The 27,964-nt window shown below is 46.4% G+C and overlaps 1 protein-coding gene across 12 annotated transcripts in view; it reads left to right on the top strand.

Moving 5' to 3' along the window:
- LOC138299112 (zinc finger protein ZFP2-like) overlaps positions 1-27,964 on the top strand; it is a 193,739-nt gene that overhangs the window by 122,217 nt on the left and 43,558 nt on the right. For 6 of the 12 annotated variants that reach the window (XM_069237157.1, XM_069237183.1, XM_069237174.1 and 3 more), the window contains one exon: positions 8,538-14,920. The exons of 4 other annotated variants lie outside the window; for them this stretch is intronic. In XM_069237157.1, the coding sequence (XP_069093258.1) occupies positions 8,538-9,514 (977 nt within the window). In that variant the 3' untranslated portion in view covers positions 9,515-14,920. Of the gene's footprint in view, positions 1-5,512; positions 5,695-8,468; positions 14,921-27,964 lie in introns of those variants that run through there. 2 more of the 12 variants (XM_069237214.1, XM_069237191.1) reach the window with 2 other exon arrangements.

Below are 27,964 nucleotides of genomic sequence, written 5' to 3'. Positions count from 1 at the left end.
ATGAGCCTTAACCAGGCCGAATCTGGTCCTAGGTTGTTTGTTTTCAAGTTCAAGTAGGACCTGGACTGGCAGTTTGGGTTGAACTGTTCCCATTGGAGAAGGGGCAAGACGACTGATTTGCATATGACTGGGTTTAATCTGAGGTGGCATAGTGTATGAAATAACAATGAAATAACAATGGACTGTGATGCGACTTGAGTGATTACCAATGGTTGAGATTAAGTCAAGCATTCCATCCATCACTTTTTTCGTATACTTTAATATATTGTATCAAAGTACATGCATTGCATGCATATACCAAGCAGAGTTTTTTTTAAAGTCTTTTTCATCCTGTTGCTGTAGATTGTTATGTTGTGAGTATTGTAATAAGGTAGGAAGGAGCCAGTACTTGACATCTCTTCTGAGACTGAGCTGGTTCACAGTAGACCTTTTTTTGGGGAGTAATGAATTCCATAGTTTAGCCGCTTGCACAGAGAAAGATCTTTCACCAGTGTTCTGTTTTCTTGCATGTTGGGATGTTGAGATAGGGTACCAGTCCAGAGCACAGGTTTGTGTTTTGGATTTATTTTATGTTTTTTTTCTTGATGAAAAGTGTCCCACTCCATTTATTGAGTTGTGTGTGATACAAAGCATCTTGCAGAAGGATCTTCGCGCAACTGGTGTAGTGCCTTCAAGGCAGGGGTGATTAGCTCTTGTGGCTTTACATGTAGGAGTAGTCAAGCAGCAGAGTTCTGAATTCTCTGTTACCTTTGAGAGGTGGATAAAGGTGAGCAATGATATATGCCATTAACATAATCTAGTTTTGATAGGACAAGAGAGATTATTGCTTGAACCTTGTGAGTGAATTCTAAATGTGGGAAGATGCTTCACAGTGCTTGATCTGGATAGTGTATCCACTTGGACATTCATGCACAGCTTGGAGTCCATGGTAATTTCAAGGTTTCTTACCTCTTTATTTTTGGTGGTAGTTCTAGATCATCAGGCAAGGCTCAGAGAAGGCCATAAGTTTTCCAGTCCCCACAGGTGAGTATTTGAGATGGCTCCGTCATCCACTAGTCAAGAGCCCAGTAGCAAATGAAATGTTTTGAGTTTCCAATGTCCTTGGCATTTTCTAATTTAAGAAGTATCTGTGTATCATTTGCGTAGTTATAGCAGGTGAACTCTAAAACATTGATTAGTTCTGGTAAGGATTTTGTTTAGATGTTGAAAAAGGAGAGGTATGATGACAGAGCCTTAAGGGACTTGTTCTTTTATGTTGTAGGGTTTTGAAGAGGAGAGTGAATTACATTTGTTTGATTGTGTGGGTAAGATGCGATTGAGATGAGAGTGGTACTCTCTATGCCAACTTCCCTAAGTCTCAGGAAAAATGTGTCATGATGGACTATGTCAGAGGCAGCTGAAAGATCTAAGCGAAGTGGTGCAGCACCCACATTCTGGTCTACTGTATTTTTAAGGTCATCCTAGGTGGAGATAGGATGGATTCAGTCCTCTTCCTGGAAGGAATCTCATTTGCAAGCTGGAAAGTAGGGTGCTTTCAATGAATTGTGATACCTCTCAATGTCTGCTCTTTCTGTAAGGTTGCCTAGGAATGTTGATGGCTAATGTTTTTTGCTTTATTAATGGGCATACGTATGTCTTTTTGAGCCTTCTAACAAAGCTTCTGTTGTTAAAAAGTTGTTGATCAGTGTTCTGACTGAGATGGCCGCTGAAGTTATTAGAAGAATGTTTTTTAAAATTTGTTGGGGACAAGGGTCAGAAGGGCACCTGGCTGCCATACTACTTTTGACAAGATCCTGATAACTAGGAGTGCAGAGGCTGTATTTTTATATTTTTTAAAACAGAGTTTTATTGTCCTCCCACTGAGCGCCATAGAGCCCCGAGATCAGCCAGCGCATGTCAGTGAAAGCGCAAAGGAATTAACTGCTACAGAGTAGCTGCGGCTTCATACCCCTTTTCTCCCAAATCCAATGTATTGCCGAAGTCAGGGTATCGCAGAGTAGAAACTACCCAGCCGGGAGTTTGAAATTGGCTTGTAGATTTTTAAACAGCCACAAAACACCATCCATGTTTAGCGCCTCCACTATAGTTAGTCCTGCCGCTCCGACTCCTGAAGGGGTCCTTCCTTCACTCCCTCCAGCTGTGCAACAAGGGCCCAAAGCAGGATATCTGGGAACTACAAGACTCGTGTTCGCACCCATTCGAGTACCCTCTGCCAGAAGGTTTTGAGCACTGAGAGGTCATGCTGCCCCAACAGGGGGCTCTCTGCGGCCAAAGCATAAGGGACCACAGCTGTGCTACATCAGGGGGATCTGGGAGCTGCAACATTCTGGATGTCTCTTGCCCCGGAAACCAGCCCGTACACCATTGCAGCTGCGCCACTAGATAGTAAGATTCGAAATCAGGAGCTTTCAGCTCACCATTCGAGAATACTTGTTGTAGTTTGGCCAATGCCACTTGTGGCGGGCCCCTGTTCCAAGTCAAATCAGAGTGCAGAGGCTGTGTTAACCTTCCATTGGTGGGGTTATTTGGAAGTAGGATAGTGCTGTTGGGTTTTTGTTTGTTAAGTATGAATCCAACATGTGTGCTTTGGTTATGTAAAGAGTTGCCAGTTTTTGACAAACTTTCTGAGAAAGGGGATGGGTTGCCTCAGTGCATTTTTTAACTGCAACATTCTCCGAGTATTTTTAAAAATGGTTTTTTGGGGCTTTTAGCATTGTGGATACTTTTTTTTTTTTTTAGCTTCTTTGATTGATGACTTGTACATTCTGTTATGTCTGTGTAGGTGTTTTTTTTTGTCTCGACAGTAGTTTGTTTTGAGCCAGATTTGTAAAAGCCTTGCAGTCTGTTGGCTAATATTTTTAAATTTGGATTTATCCAAGTGGTGTTTTTTCTTTTGTTATGTTTTGATGTTTTCGATGTGAATGATACATAATAAGCTGCACTGAGCCACCCATAGAGTTTTTTAACTGAGTTTATTATGTCTAGATTTACGCTGAAAGTAAGCTTGGTTTCTAGGGCTTCCAATTTCCAAGGTCGATATGTTTTTGCAGGTGAACTGAGTTTTGCTGGGGTGAGTTATACTGTCTTGTGTAGGGAGCAACCAAGTGGTGGTCATATCATGTGAGCAGAGTAATACTGTGGAATGTAACTAGGTCTGTGTTACCAACAATTACAACTAAGGTGTGTCCTGCATTATGTGTGGGTTTGGGAATGACCCTTTGTAGGTTGAGTGTGTCTAGGCCTATGAGGATCATTCTGGGACGGGGCATATGGTGAGAATGTTTGTTTCCTTACATATGCCAGTTATGCCTCCTTCTTTTTCTGCCTATGTGATTTTGTGCAACAGTGTGATATCCTGGTGATACAGATTCATGCAGTACTGGAGCCATGTCTTCCCACAGCCCTGATTAAATTATGATGAGTAAGTCAGGTTCTGTGTCTATCAATAGGTCAAAGATGTAGTACTGGTTTTTGGACATTGAAACCACATTTACTAGTATAGGCAGGTTATTTTGGAGGTGGTGTGATTTTGTGCTGCAGGAGAGTAAGTATTATCCTTGTGTGATGTACATGTTGTGATATTGGTGATTGTATTAGATGTTGCAGGACTGAAATTAACTGTGTTTGTGGGTGTCGTTATCCTTGTCCAACAGGCTTAGAATGCATTTTGTGGGGCTAGGCCCTACACAACATGTCTATGTCTATTTTGTAGGCGATGAGGAGATTGACTGTAATTGAAAAGGTGGGCTCTGCTGTTGTCTTTGAATAGTAGCATTGATGTGTGGTAGAAAAGGGGATGCAGGGTTATGAAGAGTAGTGTGGAGTGGTTTTCTTTTGCGTAAGTTCAGGGTGGAAGGTGGGTGGGGATGTGTTGGTGGTGGAGCATGAAAGTCCGGTTTTATGGCACTGAATTCTGCAACAGATGATAAGTCATGTTGTAGTGCATAAATACTTTAAACCTTGGTCTAAGTTAAGCTTGTCTGCTCTGTGCCATTACTACAAGGCTGCTGAGTTCAGTTTATTTTGGTGACTTTAAGGGTTCACCCTGACAAGGGTTGTGATTATTCTTTGATGGGGATAGTCATTCTCCCTATTTAATAATCCAGTTTCTTACAGGGCCCTCATCTGGATATACGGGTATGTAGGAGTGTTCTGTAAAGGTGGATAGTGGATTATGTGTGACGGTTGATTGTAGGTACTTTGTTAGCTGGCAGTGGTTGGTGTGTTTTTTAGAGGTTGTGTGCATGGTGGTGTCTGTGTCGGCCTATAATGCATTTAACTATATATATTGTGTAGTTTGAAAAGATATGTGATGTACCAAATAGTACATTCTGGAGTGGGAGTTAAGGTGGGTTGGCTGGCACCCACCCCTGTACTTTGGGAACAGGGCGCAGTGGTGAGTGAGGGGGAACTCAACTTTTTTTTTATATAGCTGAGGGAGTGAGGTAGTCATTTCCACTCACACCTAACCCTGGTCAAGATGAGGAGAGGTTGTTATTAAATATAGCTCCTCTCAGGGAGTTATTTTACCCCTCAGGTACAGGGGTTTCAGTATAACCCCCTTGCTCTTGGAGAAGGTGAGTGGGCATTTCCTATTCCTACGTCCTCACTCTCACACAAAATGAGGGAGCATTTGTACTGAGCGGCGTGACTCACTCTTTGCAAAGGTGGTGGTGGCACCACTCCTACATGGCTCCTGATCAAGCCGAAGGTGCAGGTAAATTAACTTCCTACTGCAGCTAGGCAAGGTGGGGTATATTGTGATTAGCCCCTGCTTCTGGCCAAGTCAGGCAGGTTGGTTGATGGCAAAGGCTTTTTTTAAAATCTCTTCTCGTCTTATTAAACAGGCTAGGGACAAATCTTCATTACCTACCCGCCTATGAATGTAGAGCATCGGCTCTCCTTTTATGCTGCTTTTGTCTGTGTTTTTTACGTTTTTCTATTGTTATCGTGTCAGTATTTGCAAACATTGGGAGGAAAACACTTCTGGGTGGCCAGTGAGCATGCAGAGTTCTGTGTATGTGTACTAGGGTTCTACTGTTACACTTGACATGCGCACTGGACACTCCCTTTTTGCCTCAAATCCCCAAACAACTGAAAGGATTTTCACCAAACCCCAAAAATGTACTGAACGACCAAAAGGTCGCTATGCCATAAACATCTGGTGATCATCTGTTCAGGTATTTTGGAGATATACATGAAGAAAACTTTCTGATGGGAAATCCCACTATACTGCCCAGTGAAAATGATTTTGGGACCACCTTTATACCTTTTAAACTGGTTAACCAATCTGCACCGGATTTTATCCTCATACCTTTCTCTTTCCACATTGTAGATTGGTCAAAAGCTGCCAAATCTATTAATGTTACAAAAATCAGATTTCCTATACATTGTGGTGTAAACCTTAACTATTGACAAAAACACAGCTCAAGTGACAATATAATTCCACTTCGAAACCTAAAAGCCCGTTGTCGGTCACGGTAAGTTACACAAACTATAATTCTTTCTCCAGTTATCAAAACCATAAGTCTGCACCCCACACCACCACCGCCACCAAAAGAACTGGTTATGACCACACAGATGATGTTTCAGAAGCCATCAGAAACGACCTTGATGATATCACTGGTAACATTACATATCACTTTACCTTTGACATAATTACTACATAATTTCTTTGTGTATGTAATATTGTTTATTTTTTCTTGTTAAATCCGTTTATTTATTGTTATAACTACTGAGTTCGCGAACAGCCTTTTTGGGGGCAGGATATGGTTTTGATGGCACAAATTAAAAATTACACTTTATGGGTGATGTGCTACTTTCATGCAAAGTTTGTTGTAAATCTATTCAGTCGTTTTTTGTATGGCAGAAAACACAATTTCATATGAGAGTTAAAATGAAAAAAAACGCACTTTGTTTTTTGCAACTAATGTTACCTTATCCTATCAGCATGAAATCTGGCATGCTGAATCCTAGCCAGTTGTGCAAAACGTCGTGCAGATAAGTCAAAAAGAATCAAAGTTATAAGCAAAAGCAAAAAACTTATTTTTAGTGTTAAGTGCCGATGAACCATAACTACAATTGCTATAGCTGCCTCAGTAATGTGCATACCTACACATAGGACAGACAGGAGATTTATTGAATGAAGACCAAGTATTTTTGCTGTCATTCCTCTTCTTACGAAACTCCCTCCAGTTGTGCCACCAAGTTGGGTTCTCAGTAAGGAAGGGTTATGGTTTCTGTAGTGTAGCAGAGTATACAAAAGTGACACCAAGGATCACGTCTGAATTTTATTGGTACTGCTTAAATGATTTAATACTATGTCCCCTTACGTTTCTTTGTTTTTATCCTCTGTATGTTACCAGAAACCACTGTCAGGTTTATAAAGCTCACCGCTGCCCCGTGGATGCATCCACGCTGTATACTACTAAATATTCACAATATTATTGATGATATTCTTAAGATATACACCCTTTTTCTTGTTTATGCTTCAAGGCTTTTTATAGACAAATGTATAGATTTTGTAACACAAAAACACATAATACATAATATTGGCTGGTTTGGTGTACATGTTAGCAGGGGGCTGACAAATGGTTTAGCTACATGTCGCAATATAATTCTTTCATTACTGGCCAATAGTCAACAACATTAAAAACATTTACTAAGAAGAGGAAGACGTGGAGTATTTCTGTCCACCTTATATGGCTGAGGTTCTGGTGCCTTAAAGTAGCCAATTAAAGTCATCCTTTGACCCCAAATCTTCTTAAAAGGTCGTGGGCACCCTCTGGTCTCGACAGACACCCTCCTTTCTGCAGTTAAGCAACAATTCATAATGGAGATCCAGGTCCCAGGCTAAGGCACCTCTCCACTACCCTTCGCCACATCTCTCCATGCTATGGCCTAGCCCTAGATTCTGTAGTATTTTATTTTAAGTGGAGGTGCATCCTCCCACATCCTTAACAGCATAACCTTTGCCTCGAAGGGAACAGGTATTGTTGTGACCATGCTAACATATCACATATAGGCTCTGATTCCGAATTGCATGGTACTGAGCCCCAGGTAAAATAGTTTGCAATATTACCATTACTGGTAAATTCACCTCAGTGGCATGCTGTCACAAGCAGGACTCCATGGAATCTGGGAATAAGGTGTGGTACTGATTTTTCCATTCGTAAAACACACAAAATGCCCTGTTGCTTGTGGTTTACCTTGCACATTTAACACCTTTGCAGGGCAAGTGTTTTACGCATGAATTGGTCAGTAGGGGTGGTAGGCGGTGCAGAGAAGGGCTGAAGGCCGAAAGTGAGGGTAGGGAAAGCTTTTTTCTTACCTAAGGAACACTGTATAGTCCCCCTTTAGAAACAAAAACAATAAATAAGGCTTGGCTTGGCTTGGCTGGGTTTAGTTCTCCCCAGTCGGTAAAGCCATGTGAGAAAAAGTCAAATATTACATAAGTATGCAGAACGCAAATAACACATAAAATGCGTTGCAATAATTTAGTTACACATAACTTTAAATCAGGACCATAGATTTCAAAATTAATTTAACATAGAATACGACCAAAAACTATGTTACAAAGTGTATTCCTTTTATTGCAAGCCCTAGTCACGTCATTATCGGCCGTACCAGACTTAAACAGTTGCGTTCATGTGTAGTAAGCCCTATAGAGGATTTTATAGTGCATTATTTGTAAACCAGATGGTATAATTTAGTTCCTCCTTTTAGTTGAAACAGTTCTCCTAAACGCTGGTGGCAAAACAGAGATCCTAATATTTGGCAACTCCTCGTGTGACCCCGCTTTTACTCAGAACCAAGCGTGCCATACTGCACTTCCTAGGTTTCAGCCCAAAACTTCTTGCAGCCCGAGAGAGTGGGGCCACCCACACCCAGTGATATGCCTCCCTTCCCTGGAGGTAGAGAGATTCCAGGCCCAACAAAGACAGTGGCAGAGACGTGCACACCACCCAGTCCCTCACAAGATGGGGGGTCTGTACTGATCAAGTTGAACACGATATTTAGGCCGCAAGAGCACTTGAGGACAGGGGCTCCTCTAGTTATGCTCCATCTTATTCAGCATCCAGTCCCAACCTTGAATGAGGCTTTGTTTTTAATGCATTCTTTGTGCTAACCTTGGCTTCAGAATACTCAGTTCTTCTTTGTTCTTCATTTTAACTTGCTTTCTGTTAGCTAAATCGTATAATTGAAAAAGGTGTATATATCAAAATATGAGCTCTCTGTGGTTTGGAATATAGCAAATTACAAAGTTAATTGCATTTTTTGCATCTGTTTGATGGTTATTGTATAAACCGTTAGAACCACTGTCACATTTTCCTGATATGACCTGTAGTTGTGCTGTGTCATATGTGTTGTGTTATAATGTGATTCTGCTTGTAATGGGATTGCTTTAGCAGAGAGCCTAACAGACCTATTGGTAAGCGGCATACATTGCTATTCTCTTTTCCTTACAGTGTTAGTCATTGTTGGAATAAGGCGTTGTGATCAATATATATTTAAGCTGGTTTTTTTTTGTGCCTAAGGTGTAAGGCAATCCATAAACAGCAATGAACAACGGCAAAAAAGCAGCTTGGAGATGATGCACACTTTTAGTGAGTGCGAGAGGAGCTTCAATACCAATTTAGATTTCATCAGCCATCCCACAATCCACAATGAAACTAAAGGATTTACAATCACTGACTGTGCTAGGGACTTTCAGCAAATCTCCAAAGATAAAGGAAACTACACAGGACATAGACCTGATCCGTGGTCTGAATGTCGAGACAGTTTCAGCGAATCAACAAACATTACTGTGCATCAGAAAACACACACGGAATTGAAACTTTGTATATGTAGTCAATGTGGAATTTGTTTTAGTAAGCAAAAAAGCATGACTGCACATTTGAGAACAAACAATGAAGAAGAACTGAATACATGTTCAGAATGTGAGAAGAGCTTGCTCCAATCAACAACAAACCTGAAAAGTATTGGAGAAGATGTGGTAGAGAATCCTTATATATGTAATGAATGTGGCAAATGTTTCAGAGAGCCACATTTGTTAACAGCACATCAGCAACTACATACTGGAGATAAACTGTATGTATGTAATGAATGTGGAAAGAGCTTCAAACAATTACTGACACTGACAGAGCATCAGCAAATACACTCAGGAGAGAGGTCATACATCTGTAATGAATGTGGAAAGACCTACCAGCAGCTACAGGCATTGCTGGCTCATCAAAGACTACATGCAGGAGAAAGGCCCTACATATGCAGTGAATGTGGGAAAAGTTTTTCTAAGAAACAAGCCGTATTAATACATCAGCGAATACATACCGGAGAGAAGCCACATTCATGTAAAATATGCGGAAAGAACTTCAGACAGTTACCACACCTTATCACACACCAGCGAATGCACACAGGAGAGAAACCCTGTATTTGTAATATATGCCAGAAGAGGTTCTTTGATTCTTCAACCCTAAAGCGGCATCAGCAGATTCACACACGAGAGAACCAATAAACCTGTAGTAATTATGCGAAAGCTTTAACAAGTCAAAAAGATGAATGCTTAGCACAATCATAACCCCATTTAGGCTATTGTCTTTGTGCCTATATCACCCTCTTACATTCACACACTGTACAGACAAACATACACAGGTCTACCTTTAACTAACACGCAAGGAAACTGTATCTTAGCCAGAAATTAACTTCTAGAGATAATACTTAATTAGAGAGCACTACGCTGGAAACTGTAACTAATCTATGCAAAGATGCCCTCTTTATGAACTACAAAATACACTTTGTGAGCCTCCTAACATGGTTATGTGCCAGTGCTCTAGGGGGGCATAACGAAGTCCCTGCAAAGGAAATAAATTGACATTGAAACAGGGCCATATTGGACTCTCTTTTTCCGTCTTTTAATTCGTGAAGAAAAACAAATGCACAGCCAAAGAAAAATGTCACTGTAATGATGTCCCTGCTCACTTTTTATCATCAGCATTTTGTGTTAGTCCGGGTAAGATGTGAACTGCACTGGACAACATCTGTTGGCGGTCATGGTGCTACCTAATCGTCGACCCCAGTGAATTGTCCACCTGATTGGGCAATAAGTAAGCACTCACTGATTGAATTCCACCTGTTTCTGAACACGCCCAATGTTTTCAGATATGGAACCAAAGACAGATGAAATTGAGAGGCTCTTTTTCAGGGTCTTAAGGCATTGGTTGATTCTTGAATAGTATCTGCAGTGGCTACTGCAGTTTATCATTGGTATTTCAGAGCCTAATATATTATTTCCTTCCAGTTGAGTAACCATGCTATCCACTTGGTACACATGACTATTCAACTGACAGCAAGAAGTCAGTGCACTGCTTACATTTAAATTTGCCTCATCAGGTGTTTTATAGCATACGGGCAGGGGTACTGATGTTATATGAACTGTTCTATAAGTACTTTGTTGCCTTCTGATTTCTGTTATTCTTTGTCTGGAAAATGTTCTGTTTATGATTGAATTTAGCATGCATTAAGCCATGCTCTTACTTACTACGGTCATGTCTCTTGATAGAAACTCGGTTAAGCTTCTTAGGCCGCACCACGAGTAAAGCTCTTCCCCCTTAAACCCGTTTAAGCACATTTAAGGCACTTGTTATGCCACTCTAAAAATGTGTCTTTAGATATAAGATATGTACGGAAGTGTCAGAGGTGATAGATTCCCTCTAGAGCAAACCTGTGATATATAAATTGAACTCTTGCCTACATTCAAAATATGTGTGCTGTTTTAGAGGATACTGATGTCTGCAAAATCTCTACGTGCAACCCCGGACTGATGCGTATTCATTAGTCTGCAGTTGTTTTTCACACTAACTGGTTTTTCATGTGTTCCTTTGAAGCATTGACCATTATAGATATGACTCAGATAATAGCAGTTTCGACATCATGCTTGACAACACATTTTAAGTTTCAGAACTTGGCGCCAGGATATATTTACTTTTGACTCAACCGTAGTTCCTAAAGACCACTGCATTAACCCAAACGCTACAGTTCGAAAAGCAAAAAAATGTAACTAGATGTTGAGCCAGGAAATTACCTGCTGAGCTATGAAAGATGGTTAGATAATATCCAGATCTTTAATATCATGGTTCAGAAGACGAAAACAAAGTATGGAACTCTTTATAAAGGGCCGAGGTGAAATAATTACTCAAAGACTTCTACTTTCATAAGAGACCCAATATCACTTATAAATATTGAGCTACGAGTTTCAACCACTGATATCCCTGATGGCGAGTAATATGCCAGTGTAAAAGTAATTTCACCTACAGAAATAACATTTGCGTTGATTAACATCTTTTTTTAGACTCCTCTAAAATAAGGCTGAGAGACACTTTAGAATATTCTTATATCCGGAACATAAATAAGGAGTGTACAGTCATCTGTTACAAAGTATTTTATGACACAATAACATCTTCCCTCAAATTCAGAATATTTCACTTCAAAGATTTGCAAGTAATTAAATGTTGCTGCAGACCTCTAAGCTGCTGAGAGCAAGACGACGCTTCAAGTCTTGAGACCAACTTGCAATAACCTGTTGCTTTTCTTATGCTACAATGATGTTATCACTGGCACAAATATGTTGCAGATCAGTGCAGATTCACCGCATACAGGACGAAATGTCTGAAGAGGTTTTGTGTTTTTCCTCTGTCACAAGGGTTATCACCAGAGAGCCAGGGAAACCGCTGTTCATTCTTTTTCCTCAAACAGACATGACAAGCTTTCAAAAAAGACTAGCGAGGATAGACTCATCTTAGACACTGACAGAGCTATTCTGCCATTAATCAATTACCAACTTCATTATGTACACTTCTATGCACTCTGTCTACAAACATCTACAAGTGTGGCAGTTGCATGACTACTAGTAGGATGCATCCAATAACAATCAGATGTTCCCTTCCTGGATAGCATTGCACCAGCTCCTCGAACACAATGAGATAATTTCAAGATGCTCTGCCTAGTTAGCGGAAGGGTGCACATACTAGGAATTAAGAGCCTTGATTGCTTATTTTGAAATTATTTTACCTGCTAGACCACATAGGCCTTAGGACATAACCTGCATACTTGAAATACAGTACTGTGGCAGGATTAGCCGTATTGGGCATTTCTCCAGCATAGGACAGCACAAGTGGTACTAACTCCTGATCCCCCCAGTAGGAAGTAGCAAATTGCATGTGCACCATAGGCACATGAGAGATATATGTTTGGGAGGAAGGATTGAGAAAAATCACAAGGTAGAAATATTCCTTGATGTGGACACCATGATTCTTGTTAATTTACAGCCATGGTGTCACAGTTCTGTTACTGCTCATCTGACCACTGTACCTCAGCTTTGTTGTTATGCAAATTTATTAACCTACTATTCTAGTACTTTAATCAGGTGTGGCGCTCTTGCATGACATGCATACATAAGTAGCATATGTTAAAAACCAAATACCAGAGACAGGCATATCGGTCTTGGTTTAGTTAGTATCTTTGGCAGATGAATGCACAATATTGTCTCATGGTACCATGCCGCAGTAAAAAGTTTAATTTCAACCATGAAAATAGTATTCAGAGACAGAGGAAGATTTTTAAATACCCGCTATTCTCTTAATTTTAGTGGGATCATTCATATTCAGGTCAGCTCGTATATGGTCTCATGGATTGCCATCACACATAAGTGCCATGAAAAGACAGTTGTTTATATAAAATACAGAGTGACATACTCATAGTGGTTCTGTCAGAATGACTTTCTGAAATGGCTTCTTGCAAAATCCTGCTAAAATTAAAAGCAAAGAGACCTATAAGCGATAATAGTTATGAGAAACAAAATTTGTACTAAACATATCTATATCTGTGTGTGTATACAAATAAATATGTTTCTATATAACGTAATCAGTATTGATTACTTAGCAACAAGGATGGTAGTTCATGATATTCATGCAAAAGAGCACTTTTTGAGTTACATATAAGACATTGCTAAAACTCAGGTATACCATCTGGGACCCACATTGACATGCACACACTTTAGCCATAAATTTGTGCATGACAGATTTACTGTAAGTTGTTTGAGCCGGCAGATGCTAAAGGTGGGTTCGGTGAAAAAAATGCACTTTTTAGTTTACTTCCATTGAGATGTTTGCTCACCTGTAAATTGAAGGCAACATAATCAGCGTACTGGCTATAAGATCTTAATATGAATACATTTCTGTTTTGTAACAATGTATAGTGTAGAATTGCTTTAGGAATCTTGTCTATATCCAGGTATTTGCAAACAAATACCTTTTCTGAGTAACGTGTTGCTTTTGCATTTGTCAGAACTTGTAGGCTAGGAGTGTGAAAACATTAGTAGACCAGTTCCTTCTTGATAAATCTTCAGAAACAACGGCCTCCAGAAGCAGTGCTTACTTCTGGTTATTAGACTGATGTTGGTTAATTTTGTTTTACTTCAAATGAGAGGTCTTGCTGAATTAGTCTGATCTGATCTGATCTGATTAAGTAATGTTTTTGTAACAAATAATTAAAATGTTATTATGGTTTGTATGTTTACCAACTTTAATCTGCATTGGTGCATCGGTGGCTGTGATATATACACTGTGCACAAGGGAAGGACCAGTTCAGAATTCTGCTCACATTGGGCCCTCTGGTCTTCTGGATGAAGTCCATGTATCCATATTTAAACGTCCTTCTGCTACAGTCTCAGATCAGAGAACATAAACAGAACTGATACCAACGGTCAGTCAGTGGAAGATGTCATCTTTGCACTGGTTGAACAGTGCAAGTGTAGGGGAAATTGCCTGGCACTGGCGTAATTTCGGAACATAGCCCTGGGTGTGCACACTTTAAAAAAAACATAATTATCTGTTTGAATTTAGAGATACTTTTTCCTTTACGTGCTATGGTGCCTAGTTGTAAATTAGCATGTTCTTTCTCTGTAACAGAAGTACATTTATTAAGAGAGTATGTGATGATTGTTTGGATGAGCTCAACAGTAACTGCTATGTGATTTTTGTAAACTGTAGACTCTTGCATTTTACAAATCCACAGAGAATATTTATTTGATGGTGGCAACATATGCATGGGTGACCAAACTATCCTGTCTGAACATGTAAACATTACAGTTGACCAAAAGATACCAGATTCCATTGAGTGTCACTATGTAGAATACCGGCTTGCCTGCAATGACATCTAAACTGGGCCTTCCACATGACAACGTTAAGTCTACTGTTTTGTCAGTTGATGTTGAAATAGACAGACCCATTGCCACAACAGAATGTCTTTTGGGGATCATGGAGTTTATTGTGGGTCACTCTGAAAACAATGCCACAGGAGAACTTTCCTACTATGCTAAATTAATTATATACTATGAACAATTCTTGTATCATTGTGACTGCCTGTAGCCTCTGTTCTCTCGCTATAGACACTGTACTGCAGAATAGGGTCACCTCCGTCCCAAGAAAGAGTCTGAGCCAGGTTGATAATGGCAAACCTGGTAAAGACCTGTCTACTGGAGCCCTAGCATCTAGCCTAAGCATCGGCTCCATTGGCAAATGTCTTTTATAAGAAGCACCTGCTGAGAGTACCAAGGTTAACTGCCTGCAACATAATCCCCCTAATACTATGTAAGGGCAAAGTACTGGTGCCTATCTAGTTGACATAAGGTTTTCCATGTCTGTGATGCTTTTGTTAAGAACAAGAAATCTAATTTAGGGTCAAGTAGGTCTGACCTTTATCACCATTATGCGCCGGAGTGGTATTCAGCACTGTTGAGAAGCAGTAAGAAAAGCAGATAAATAAAATGTCTACCAAAATCTGCAAGATTCGGGATATCATCTGTCTTTGTAAAACAATGCACCAAATTCAACCACCTTCGCTATAATTAAAAGTGCTGCAAAGAGCTATAGTTTGGTTTCAATAAAGGTATCAATTGATTTGTGCTAGATCAGGCAGCAAATCCATTAACAAGCTAAATGTTGGACTGCCTGATGAGGAGAGCGGATATTCCCTTGATCACTGGAAGGTCTACACAAAGCCCAACTGACGAAGAATCTTTATTGTGGACAGCCAAGGAGTCTTGAAAGCCCTGCGGCCCAGCAGGACCGGATAGTAGTAAAAGGGACACAGACAAGCCTCACATGTATATTGGTTTTGCAGAGACTCGTTCATACAACTAAATTGGTGACCCTGCCCAAACCTGACCTGCTCCTGCCATTTTCTGCCTGCATCTAGTCACTCTGAAGCCTAGAGGCACCCAGTGGTCTTCCTTCTTTCATAGCCGCTGCGGGCCTAGTTTGAGTGACTGGAGCTGACCTGATTCTACAGCCATTTGTTCTGCCTTTCAACCACCTTTCTAGCCCCAAGGCTTTCTAAGATATCATTATTTAAAGTCCCAGATAGCCACTTACCCGAGGAGTCCTGAAAACCCCCGAGTTCCCCTCAGTGCAGCTCAATTTGCATCAGACTGATGTTCTAAAAAATCTAGTGTGCAGCACAAAATGCTATATGTTCACAGGGGACCCGGTAGATTCTTATCTTATTACCCCAAGAGTAAATCCTGCATAATGCTGGCGGCGAAGACCACGGTGAGTACTGCACCTACGACACAGGGGAGTGGGGGAGGGAAAAACCAGTGACACACACACGCAACACTCCCACCCCCACCCTCACCCACTACAACACACACACTAATACATCATGATACATTACAGTTACACCCCCAATCCCCCCTGGAAGAATGCAAGGACAAAAGGAAATGAGTCGAATGATTGTAATATATTCAAATACAGTAATAAAAAATATATACATATATAAAGATATGTACACTATAAACAAATATATACACCAAGAATAGAAGTCCAAGGTATTCCACTATCATAGTCCGTGGACCACTGGGCCCAAAAGGCATGATACCTGAACAAGACGGAGAGAACACTTCTGGGGCATCAGATAGAAAAAAACAGGCACCTCAGGGGGAAGGGAAGGGGGGGGCACCTCAGCCAGATGAGTGCACGACGCCAGATCCACGAGGGCGCTCCATGCCCACTGTTCAATCCTGGGAAGTGCAAAGCCACAGTCTCTCAAGTCTCTACAGTGGGTGGTTTGCCCACTGTTCAATCCTGGGGAGTGCAAAGCCACAGTCTCTCAAGTCTCTACAGTGGGTGATTTGCCCACTGCTTAATCCTGGGGAGTGCAAAGCCACAGTCACTCAAGTGGATAACATTCTCCACTGGTTTTGGAGGGGGCTTTGTGCCCAGAGTGCTTCATCCTGCCAAGGACAGAGGTAGTGGATGCCTTTCTCCACTGGTTCTGGAGGGGGCTTGGTGCCCAGAGTGCTTCATCCTGCTCGTGGCAGCCTCAGTAGCGTCGGAATCTTTGGCGCTCACTGGCCTGCAATACTTGTTGCAGCGGTGTCCAGGGCAGTGGTGCTGGTGGCGGCGGTGTCCTGGGCAGCTGTGCTGGTGGCGGCGGTGTCCTGGGCAGCGGGGCTGGTGGCGGCGGTGTCCTGGGCAGCAGGGCTGGTGGCGGCGGTGTCCTGGGCAGCGGTGCTGGTGGCAGAGGTGTCCTGGGCAGCGGTGCTGGTGGCAGCGGTGTCCTGGGCAGCGGTGCTGGTGGCGTTGGTGTCCTGGGCAGCGATGCTGGTGGCGTTGGTGTCCTGGGCAGCGATGCTGGTGGCGGTCTTGTCCGCCGTGCAGATTTTCCCAGACTTGACGGTTTTACTGTGCCCCTTCCCCACCATGGATGGTGGCGCAGCTGTCTCCACACTCCCAACTGTACCCCTGGGAGCGGCTTTGGTGGCTGATTTCTTTACTCTCTCCCGCTGTTCACCGGCCAACTTTTTGTGCTTTACAGGTATAGGACTGTCCGTGCTCTGGCTCCTTGGCACACTGGCTGCCCTGCTGCCTGGCGCACTCCAGAAGCCGGTTACTACTGACACCACTGGTCCCGCAGATGTTGTGGCTGAGGTGCTGGGTTGGGACCTGGAGAAGCGGGCCCTAGGAGACTGAAGGGGTGGGGGAGGTGAGGGGAAGAGGTCAAGGTTGGACAGGAAAAGTTTTTTGGGAACACTGGGACGGGTAGATTGAGGGGGTTTGGGAGTGGAGGAAGAGGTAGTGGTTGTAGGAGGTGTACGTTTGGTGACTTTGGGTGAAGGTGCATGGGCTGGAGGCTGTTGTGAGGTGGATGGCTGTTGGGTGGGTGTGTGGTTGCGTTTGTCTACCTTGGGAGGTGGGCTTACAGACACACTGGTAGAGGACACAGGGGATGTGTGAATGGTAGTGGGGGTGGTGACTGCACGTGGTGGTGGGTGTGCTGGTGATGGATGTAGTGGCTGAGGATGTAGTGCATGCAGGTGTGAGTGGAGACGAGACAGGGAGGGAGGAGGGAGACGAGGAGGAGGGTGACACAGTGGAGGCAGTGGATGTTGGTGTGTCTGCATGTGTATGATGCTTGCGTGAGTGCCTGTGGGATGTGTGGTGCTTATGTATGCCAGAGCTTCCCTTGTGTGTTGACGTGTGTGCATGCTGGTCTGATGGTGTGCTTGGGATAGGCTGAGGTACAAGGGTTTGGGTCTGGGTGGAGGAAGTTGGAGGGGGAGGCTAGAGACAGGGACAATGGCTGCCATCAGTGCTAAGGCCAGAGTCTGAAAAGCTTGCTGATGGGCTGCCTGACCAGAATGAATGCCCTCCAGGTATGCATTGGTTTGTTGCAACTGCCTCTCTACACCCTGGATGGCATTCAAAATGGTAGACTGCCCAACAGTGAGGGACCTGAGGAGGTCAATGGCCTCCTCACTGAGGGCAGCAGGGGTGACAGGGGCTGAGGTGCCTGGGGCGAAGGAGATGCCCACCCTCCTGGGTGAGCGGGCACAGGACACACGCTGAGGGGCTGCTGGGAGGGCGGTGCTGGTAGGGGGGGGTGGTGGCTGTACCTGTAGATGCGGGGGCACAGATGGGCCCGCCACCGCAAGGGAGCTCCCATTAGAGGAGGAGTCCGTATCGCTGGTATCAGCTCCTGTCCCCGCCATGGAGCTCCCCTCGCCCTCCGTCCCACTGGTGATTTCAGACTCCGTTGTGTCGCCCTCCAGGGCCATGTGGGATGCAGCTCCCTCCTGCTCCGGTGCCACTGCTCCTCTGCCTGATGATGCTAATGCACACAAGAACAGGGAGACCACAAAAAGCGTCGGGGAGACAGAAGGAAAGACATGTTGAGTGCATGCAATACCGCTACTGTTGGCGGACACTACAGACACAGACGCCCCCTGCACTACGCCGTGCACTTGGAGTTCCCTAATCAATCACAGGGACATGGGTTACAAGGCTATGCCCGATTGCTGCACACATGGATGTCACAGGAGCCTGACTAGATGTAGTTGGCACTGTACACAGGTGGGGTGGGGTGCCACAGGGCCTGCCTTAAGAAAGGACCTTGCCTACTAAACTCGCCCTGGCCTAGTGGAACCCACAGACCACCTCCCCCACCCAGACACCTACAATGCACGCTGAATCAGCAGAATGAGAGTGTACTCACCCCCTTGTGGCTGCTGTGATGCCCTCAAGTGCCCATCCAACTCCGGGTACGCCACCACCAGGATCCTGAACATCAGGGGGGTCATGGTGCGACGGGCACCCCTCCCACGTTGGGAGGCCATCCCCAGCTGGGCCTCTGCCGTCTTCTTGCTCCAGAGGCGAATGTCCTCCCATCTTTTCCGTCAGTGGGTGCTCTGTCTGTGGTAGACCCCCAGGGTCCGGACTTCCTTGGTGATGGCACGCCAAATGTCCTTCTTCTGGTGGGCGCTGACCTACAGGAATAGTACAGGGGAAAAGGAGAAGATATTACCGTCCGCACCGTCACAGTCATTGGCCCACATCCCTACCCTTGCCATGACGCACATGCACTCACCGTCGTTTCATGCACGCCTCATTCTCACCCCCCCCTATCTTTCATCCACACCACTCCACACAGGCATTGCCCATACAGCATGCTCACATTGTACTTACCTGTTTGTCTGGAGGACTGTAGAGTAGCGTCTACTGGGGGAGGACCCCATCCACTAGGTTCTCCAACTCCTCCGTGCTGAAGGCAGGGGCCCTTTCCCCAGACACACAAGCCATTGTCTCTTCCAGACTGAGGTCACATCAGCACTTGCAGTGTAGATCCTCTCCTGTCGAAGATCAGGTATCAAGTGATTGAACAGAGAGAAAATGGCGGTCACGTCCGTGGCGTTGCGTACCGTCACCGCCGGCGTACATCGTCATTGGCTCCTGGGACCCATTGGGTCCAATGTTAACCAATGCAGGACAGCGCGGCAGTCTTCGACCACCTACCGCGATGGTGTACAACGCCAGAGCAGTTACCTCATATCCCCTTGTCCCACTTTACAGGTCAGGCAGCTGCCATTTCATGGGCCCACATGGCATTATTTTGGACTGCGTCACACATATCAAGGCCTTGCTTAAACACTAATACAGGCATATGTCAATTTGCAAATATTTTCCGATTAAGCTGTGTTTACGTACCTCAGAGTTGGTTGACTCTCTGCTCGCTGTTCTGCTCCATAGGCACCGTCTGCTGGGGCATGTGAGGAGATGGCGGCATCCTCCGGTGTACAGACCGCTGGTGGACCTGTCGACAATGGAGGAGCAACATGTGATCATCACCTACAGACTTGATTGTACCACAATCCTGGAACTGTGTGCCCAGTTGGAGCCAGACCTGATGTAAGCTATCCGCCATCCCACAGGAATCCCCCCTCAAGTGCAGGTGCTGTCAGTACTCCATTTCCTAGCAAGTGGGTCTTTTCAAACTACAGTGGCCATAGCATCAGGGATGTCCCAGCCTATGTTTTCCAACATGTTGTCCAGAGTGTTGTCTGCCCTGCTGAAACACATGCGAAGCTACATCATTTTCCCTCAGGTGGAGGATTTTCCTACAGTGAAAGGTGATTTCTATGCCCTGGGACATGTGGCCTTGGTCCCCCCCCCCGCAGGAGTGAACAGGTGTACAGAAACCGGAAGAGTTAACGTTCGATGAATGTGCAGATGGTGTGTTTAGCAGACCAGTACATCTCCCTTGTGAATGCCATATTTCCTGGCTCAGTGCATGACGCTTATATTCTACGGAATAGCAGCATACCTTATGTGATGGGGCAACTCCAGAGGCACTGTGTGTGGCTATTAGGTGAGGACATGGACCCAATACAGTGTGACTAGGTGTCTGCATCTGGGGATGTCCCTATGAGTTAGTGTGTGTCTAACAGTTGTCCCTCGACATTTGCAGGTGACTCTGGTTACCCCAACCTGTCATGGGTACTGACCCCAGTGAGGAATCCCAGGACAAGGGCAGAGGAGCGCTACAATGAGGCCCATGGGCGAACTAGGAGGGTTATAGAGCAGACCTTCGGCCTCCTGAACGCCAGGTTCCAGTGCCTCCATATGACAGGTGGTTCCCTATTCTACTCACCAAAGGAGATGTGCCAGATCATCATGGCCTGCTGTATGCTTCACAATTTGGCTTTGCGACGACAGATGCCTTTTCTGCAGGAGGATGGTCCAGATGGAGGTGTTGTGGCAGCTGTGGAGCCTGTGGACAGTGAAGACGAGGAAGCAGAAGAAGAGGACATAGACAACAGGAACACTGTGATCCTGCAATACTTCCAGTGAGACACAGGTAAGAAGACAACACTGCCTGCTACATCTGATTTAATTCTACTACCTCTCATCTGTCTGTCGTTTTCACCCAGTGTATGGTCACTGAGTTGTCACTTTCCCTTACGATTTCACAGATGTGGGTCCCACTGTGTGACATCTGCTTTGTTTCCGCATGTACTAGAGCTGTGTGACATAGGTATGTTGACATTACATTTAATATAGCATTTTGCCACTGTTATTGCTAATACACATTTTCGAAAGCACAGACTGACTCCAGATTGTTTTGTGATTTAGGGGTGTTTATTTAAGTGCAAAATAGTGGAGTGGGTTGTAAAATGGTCGTGGGTGATGGTGGAGGAATGTCCATGGCAGAGTCCAGTCTATTAGTCTCACAGGTGCATTGTCCAGAGGGGCATAGAAAGTGGATCTGGGGCAGTTTAAAGATGGACAGGGTGACAAAGTGGGACAAAAGGATGACAATCAGGGTGGTCTCATTTCTTGGCAGGGGTCTTGACATTGTTCTCTGTCTTTGTCCTGGATCTCAGGGACCGCTTGCGGGGTGGTTCTCCATCTGCAGGGGGTGGGGTGCTGGTGTGGTGGTCCTGTGGCGGTGCCTCCTGTCCACTAGCGCCGGTGGAGGTGGTGGACAGTTCATCGTCCAGGCTAGTGTCAGGGAGCCCTTGTTGTGCTACAGTGTCCCTCCTGGTGTTGACGAGTTCCTTCAACACCCCTACAATGGTGCCCAGGGTGGAATTGATGGATTTGAGTTCCTCCCTGAACCCCAAATACTGTTCCTCCTGCAGACGCTGGGTCTCCTGAAACCTGGCCAGTACCATTGCCATTGTCTCCTGGGAATGGTGGTAGGCTCCCATGATGTTGGAGAGTGGGTTCCCTGGGCCTGTCCTCCCCCTGTCGCACTGCAGCCCTCCCAGTTCCCCTGTGTTCCTGGGCCTCTGTCCCCTGAACCGTGTGCCCACTACCACTACCCCCAGGTCCCTGGTGTTGTTTTGGTGGTGGGTTAGCCTGGGTTCCCTGTAGTGGTGGACACACTGCTCATTGACGTGTCCTGGAGACAGAGGTATGGGCCCGGTGGGTGCTGTGCTGATGTTTCCAGAGGGGGGAAGCTCTGTAGTGGCCTGTGCCAGTGTGAGGGGAACCAACTGTCCCGAGGTTCCAGATGGCCTGGGCTGGTCATCTTGATCCAGTTGGACAGAGCTGCTGTCATCACTGTGGGCCTCTTCTGTGGGTGGAGTGGACATATCTGGACCCTCCTGTCCGGTGACGTTGGGTAGGGGTCCTGCAGGGGTGTAAAGGCATGATTATTGCATCTGTGTGTGCCATGGGGTGCAATGGGTGGGTGACTATGTACCCCAGTGCTTGCATTCCTGTGTAGTACCTTGTGTGATAATGGTTTAGGGGGGTGTATGCGTATGTGCAGTGTCCATGCTTTGGTGTTACATGCAGGGCTTGGGTTTGGGATGTGTGGTTTGTGATATTGGGACATACGTGAGGAGTTGGAGTGATGGGGTGAGGGCGAGGGTGGGGGTATGTGATAGCATGCAGGTAGGGTGGGGGATGAAGTAGTTAAAGATTTGACTTACCAGTGTCCATTCCTCCAGCTACTCCTGTGAGGCCCTCAGGATGCAGTATAGCCAAGACCTGCTCCTCCCATGTAGTGAGTTCTGGAGGAGGAGGTGGGGGTCCGCCGCCAGTCCTCTGAACCGCAAGGTGGTGTCTTGAGACCACGGAACGCACCTTCCCCCGTAGGTCGTTCCACCTCTTCCTGATGTCATCCCGTGTTCTTGGATGCTGTCCCACTGCGTTGACCCTGTCCACAATTCTTTGCCATAGCTCCATCTTCCTAGCTATGGTGGTGTGCTGCACCTGTGATCCGAAAAGCTGTGGCTCTACCCGGATGATTTCCTCCACCATGACCCTGAGCTCCTCCTCAGAGAACCTGGGGTGTCTTTGCGGGGCCATGGGGTGGTGTGGGTGATGTGTGGGGTGGTGTGTGTGTGTTGTGATGTGTGGGGTGATATTTAGAGGTGTGTTGTGTGAGGTGCTTGGATGTTGTGTGAGTGATGGCGTTGAGTGCCTGTGGATGCTAGTTTGTAGATAGTGGTGTCTCTCTCTGGCCTTCAGTTGCAAATTGTTGACGTAAGGTTTTGTGGGTGTGTGTTTTATATTGTATTGGGTGTGTGGGAGTGGTGTGTGTATGTGTATCAGGAGTGTGTATTTGTAATTGTCCAATGTGGTAGTGTTTTGTAAGTGTGTGTGTATTTTGAGCGCGACGGTGTGTACCGCCAATAAAATACCGCAGTTGAAAGACCGCCACGTGGATTCGTGGGTTGTGATAGTGTGGGCGTACTCCTGTTGGCGTGACGGTGTCGGTTTTGATATCGCCAGTTTATCACTGACCTTTGGTGTGGCAGGCTTGTGTTGATGTCTGGATTTTGGCGGATTCCGAGCTGTGGGTCTTAATGACCGTGGCGGAATTCCGCAGCCGCGGCGGTGTGTTGGTGGTCTTCTGCACGGCGGTAAGCGGCTTTTACTGTCAATGTTGTAATGACCCCAATAATGTATGTAAGGGATGCGTTCTCCTGCAGGGAGACCCAAATAAATAGCGCAGTGAAATTTACAAGATTTCACTGCCCTTTCTAACATCATTTTTATAGGGAAGCTAGTCTATTTCCTCTGGGCCTCCCCAAGCTTTGCTGGACTAACGTCAAAATAGTTGGCGCTAGTCCAGCAAAGTGCCACCATCGCAGCAAAAATTTGGACGCTGTTTTGCTAACATGCGCCATGGTATTCTGTATGGTAAATACAGCTCTACCATAGTGTCGTTGTTAGAGAGGCGCAGAGCAACACAAGGAAACTGGCACGTCAGAGCTGATGCATCAGTTCCATGTAAATATGCCCCTTTATGTCTAGAAGCTACACAAGAACTGTGTCCTTTGCGCTGTTTATCACCGTATCTACAGCACCTTTTGTAATATGGTGTGAGGAACAAATCTCTGCAAAAAGAGACAGGCATTTTATTTCTTGTGCTTTCATTATTTGTCTGTCACATTAGTGAACAAATGTGATGCTGATTAAGTGCATTACCAATGATGTGTCCTTGCGGCAATGAGACAAAAGAGTACCACCGGACCCTTGTTTAGATTTGGGTAACTACGTTTGTCCTTGTCTAGTTATAATATAGCACATAAATGCTAGCATCTGGGTTTGTCATTCAGCCCCAGAAATCACTACCACTTTATGGCTGTCATAATTATAACGATACTACCTGTAAATAAATGTCCTATTCTTTGAAGATATAGCATTGGTAGGACATTTGATTTATTGAGTGTTGTTTACTCTATTAAAATAGCCCTACAACCCCCTAGAGTGATATAACAGCGCAGGAATATTTGTAATGCACACAATCGTGTTTATTCTTGCCCATCTCAGATGTGCTCAGTAATCCTTGGCAGTTCAGCCATGGTATTCCTGGGGAGTCAAATGCACAGAGGCAGTAACATGGTTAATCAACTTAAGCACAATAATATTGAAGAGCATGGACAATGGATCGTAAACAGTTGTACATACACAAGATACTGCACAGGAACCACCAGCTGCTCAAGGAACCCAAGAAACACCCCTCTGGATATGTTTTACAATACCGTCTTAGAGCTGCATTTGGGGTGCGGATCTTCACATTCTGCCTGGAGCCTGAGGTATTTTTAAACAGTAAAAATCGTTTTCTCTGCCACTTCTTCAAAACATTTCATATCTACATTGTACAAGACCGCCAGGGTACAAGTCAGGGTTACACGTGGGTACATGGCATCCACCCACTATTTTCACAAGGTGGACACCGTCCACCCTGCCAAGTAGTTGTGCCCCACTATAATATGCTGAATTCATCCCAGTGTAATGTTTTAACACAACGACACATTCAGCAGCCCCTGCACGTTGTCTGCTTTCCTTCTTAGCAGCAACATGTACGCAGCAATGAGGTGGCTTTTTTATTTTAAATTCGAGCTGGGGCCAAAACAAAGGCCGAAGTTAAGTGGCTATCAGGCCTCCTTTTGTTCTCACTGGAGCTATCTGGAGCCTTACACCTACCTACAAGTGGAAGGGAAGGGAAACAAAGACACACAGCTTGTCACTTTACAAGTATTGAAGAGAGGCATGGTTTTTAATTTGGTTTCTGGATATAAGAGATATACATGCACAGTAGAATGTCAGATATGCTGGTCTGTTCTTGTATTTACACTATTAGCAATCTAAATATCACTATTTTGTTTTATTTATGTTATAACACTACTTAACCGAAAGCGTGGTCAAGGGCATCAAGATGGCAGTCGCACTCTAAGAGTGTTCCGGACCCCTCCGTCATCCGCCCTCAAACGCCACGCTGTCCCGGTGCCTATCTTGCCCCAGCCTGTGAGGAGGTGTGGTGCGGAAGCAGGAGGTCTGACCTTTCCCCCTGAACCCGCAGCAGAGTTGTGGTTGGGCTCCGGCGATTGCGTCTGTGCGGGTGTCCTGTGCGCGGCCTCGTAGGAGGAGGTAGGCCGCGATCGGACCTGAGCGGCAGCAGAAGGTGGTCCGCTGCGCGGGTGAGGGCGCGTCCCAGCCAGGAACGTCGCCCTCCGTGCCTGGAACGGAACGGCACCGCGTCCGCGGCAGAGAGGAGAAGCGGTGTTGTGGGCCCCCGGACTGTGGCCTGTGCACCGTGCCGCGGCCCTGGGCCTGGCGACGGGCCGGTGGGGTGGGGGGGAGTCGGTGCCCCCCGGACTCGCGACAGCGGACGGAGGTCCGAATTGAAGGAGTGGTCCCTGCCAGGGTTGGGGTTTGGTTCTGCTGGCGGCGCACCTGGGCTGAGGTACTGCCGGCCCCCCCGCCCTGAGGAGTGCCGGTCGTTGGGTCCTGAAATCCAGGGCGTCTTTGGGGGCTACAGACTGTGACCGCCCTGTGCAAGGGACCCCAGTGGAGGAGCGGTGCCGGGGCCCCTGTCCCCCCAAAGGTGAGGAGAGAGAGTGGTGAGGAGGCCGCAGGGATCGTGGCTGAAGGCCCGTGCCACGCCCCCAGACAGGGAGGAGAGGCCAGAGAAGCGGCGGAGACCCGGTTCATCCTGAGACTGGTGGTGGCGAGGGTGACAGCCTGTGGCAGGCGTTCTGGAGACAGGGAAAGCCTGAATATGATGGACAGCGAAGGCTGTGGATGCTCTGAGAGAGGGGCCCTGGCGGACTGTTGAGAGTTGTCCGGTGGACCCCGGCGTGCATTCACTTCTAATTTTCCCCCCATGGAGTGTCCTGTTGGGGGTCCCCAGGGGTCCCCTTTGTGACTGAGCTGGTGGAAGGAACTGGGGGTGCTCTCTTGGATCTGGGTCCATACGTGCCATGGGAAAGGACAAAATGGCCAAGCAGCCTCCCGCGTCCCAGCAACGCATTGATCAATTTGCACGGCAGGCGGTGGGGTGAATGCTATCCTTCAAGCCATTCAATCTTCGCAGCAGGCTGTGGGAACTAAGGTCGGTGAGGTGAGAGAAGACGTGGGCTTGCTGGGACAGGACCTCCGGAAGGCAGTCCTCAAAGAGGTTGAGGACCGGGTCTTCCAGGCGGAGGATGAAATTGCAGAGCTTAAAATTAAAGTTGCCCACCTGCAGACACGCACGGGCGATTTGCACCACAGAGCAGAGGACGCCAAAAACCGCTCCAGACGCAACAATCTGCGCTTTGTGGGATTCTCGGAGGGCGTAGAGGAGAGCTCAGCAGTTGACCTTCTGGAGCATTGGATTCGGAAGTGGGTCCCGGACCAGTGGCTGTCCCCCGAGTTCGCCATTGAGCGTGCCCACAGGGACCTGGCGCCCCGGCCGCCGCCTGGTGGGCCTCGGCGGCCGATGATCGCGAGATTCCTTAGCTTCAGAGACCGGGAAGCTGCCGGCCCGGGGGTGGATCAACTGGCTCCTTGGGGGCACAGAGGGGCCGCAGGCGCACCGGGTCCCGTCGGAGGCGAAGGAGTGGCCTCCGCAGCGGTTCATTGGAGGATGCACAGCGGGACCTGACTCTCTCCAGTGGAGAGACCGCTCTATATGGCCCGGTGGGAAAACGATCAGCTCCAGATGTTGGGAGGGAGCACCTGAGCCAGTCTCCCTTGCTCCCCTGATGCTGACCTATATACTTTCTGTATACTCGAGAGAGCTGAGTGAGATGCGGAGGGGGAGTGTTCGAGCCACTCTCCCTTGCTTTCCTGACTCTGATCCTTGTGCTGTGTATTCTTGGGAGGGTGTGGACAGGTGCCCCCTCCGAAGATGAGGCGAAGAACGGCGGTTGGCCATATTGCAGAACTCAGACCTAAATGGATGGGTCCACCACTCCACAACTACTGTAAACACTTTGTTCTTGCTGTTTGGTGTGACAGATGCTTCTGGGGTGGAAGTATGGGGAGGTGGGTAGTTGGGGGGAGTTCAGAGGTTGTTTTGCTGTTTTTTGACAAGTTGACTCAATGTTTTTCCTTTGAGGATGGGTTTGACAGGTCACACTGGAAATGCCGGGTGGGTACTCGGAGCACAGGGTCCTCGATCAGTTGCTTATGTCCCAATCTGCTGAGAGGGTATTATCCTGGAACGTAAATGGGCTCCTTGATAAAATTAAACAATCCGCGGTGTTTAGCACCCTTCGTCGCTTCGCCCCGTCTATGGTCCTGCCGCAGGAAACCCATCTGCTTGGTACTCAATGCCCCATGCTGCTGAGGGGAGGATACAATAGGGCCTACCATGCGGGCTTCTCCAGGGGCTCAAGAGGGACAGCCATTTTACTGCACCGTTCATTACCCATGGTGGTGACTACCTCAGATCCGCAGGGCCAGTATGTGGTGGTGACGGGAGATGGTGTTGAAGGCTGCCGATAAGTCGAGGAGGATGAGGGCAGCCGTTTTAACCAGGTCGAGGAGGATTCTGATGTTGTCTGTTGCTGCGATCAGGGCAGACTCGGTGCTGTGATTAGGTCAGAAGCTGGATTGGGATGTGTCGAGCAGGATGTTTTCTTTGAGTTAGTGCATGAGCTGGCGGTTGATGGCCTTTTTCAAGACTTTGTTGGGGAAGGAGATAAGCGAGAGGGGTCGGTAGTTTTTGAGTTTGTTGGGGTTGGCTGAAGGTTTCTTCAGGAGGGGCTTGACCTCAGCGTGCTTCCAGGCATCAGGAACGGTGGCTGTGCTGATGGAGGTGTTGAGGATTTCTGCAAGGGAGCATATGATTACTTCTCTTCCTAGGTTGTAGATGTGGTGCAGGCAGGGGTCCGTGGGGGATCCGG

This window comes from Pleurodeles waltl, chromosome 1_2 (genome assembly GCF_031143425.1).
Source record: "Pleurodeles waltl isolate 20211129_DDA chromosome 1_2, aPleWal1.hap1.20221129, whole genome shotgun sequence".
NCBI lineage: Eukaryota > Metazoa > Chordata > Amphibia > Caudata > Salamandridae > Pleurodeles > Pleurodeles waltl.
This window is presented reverse-complemented; position numbering and strand designations above follow the sequence as displayed.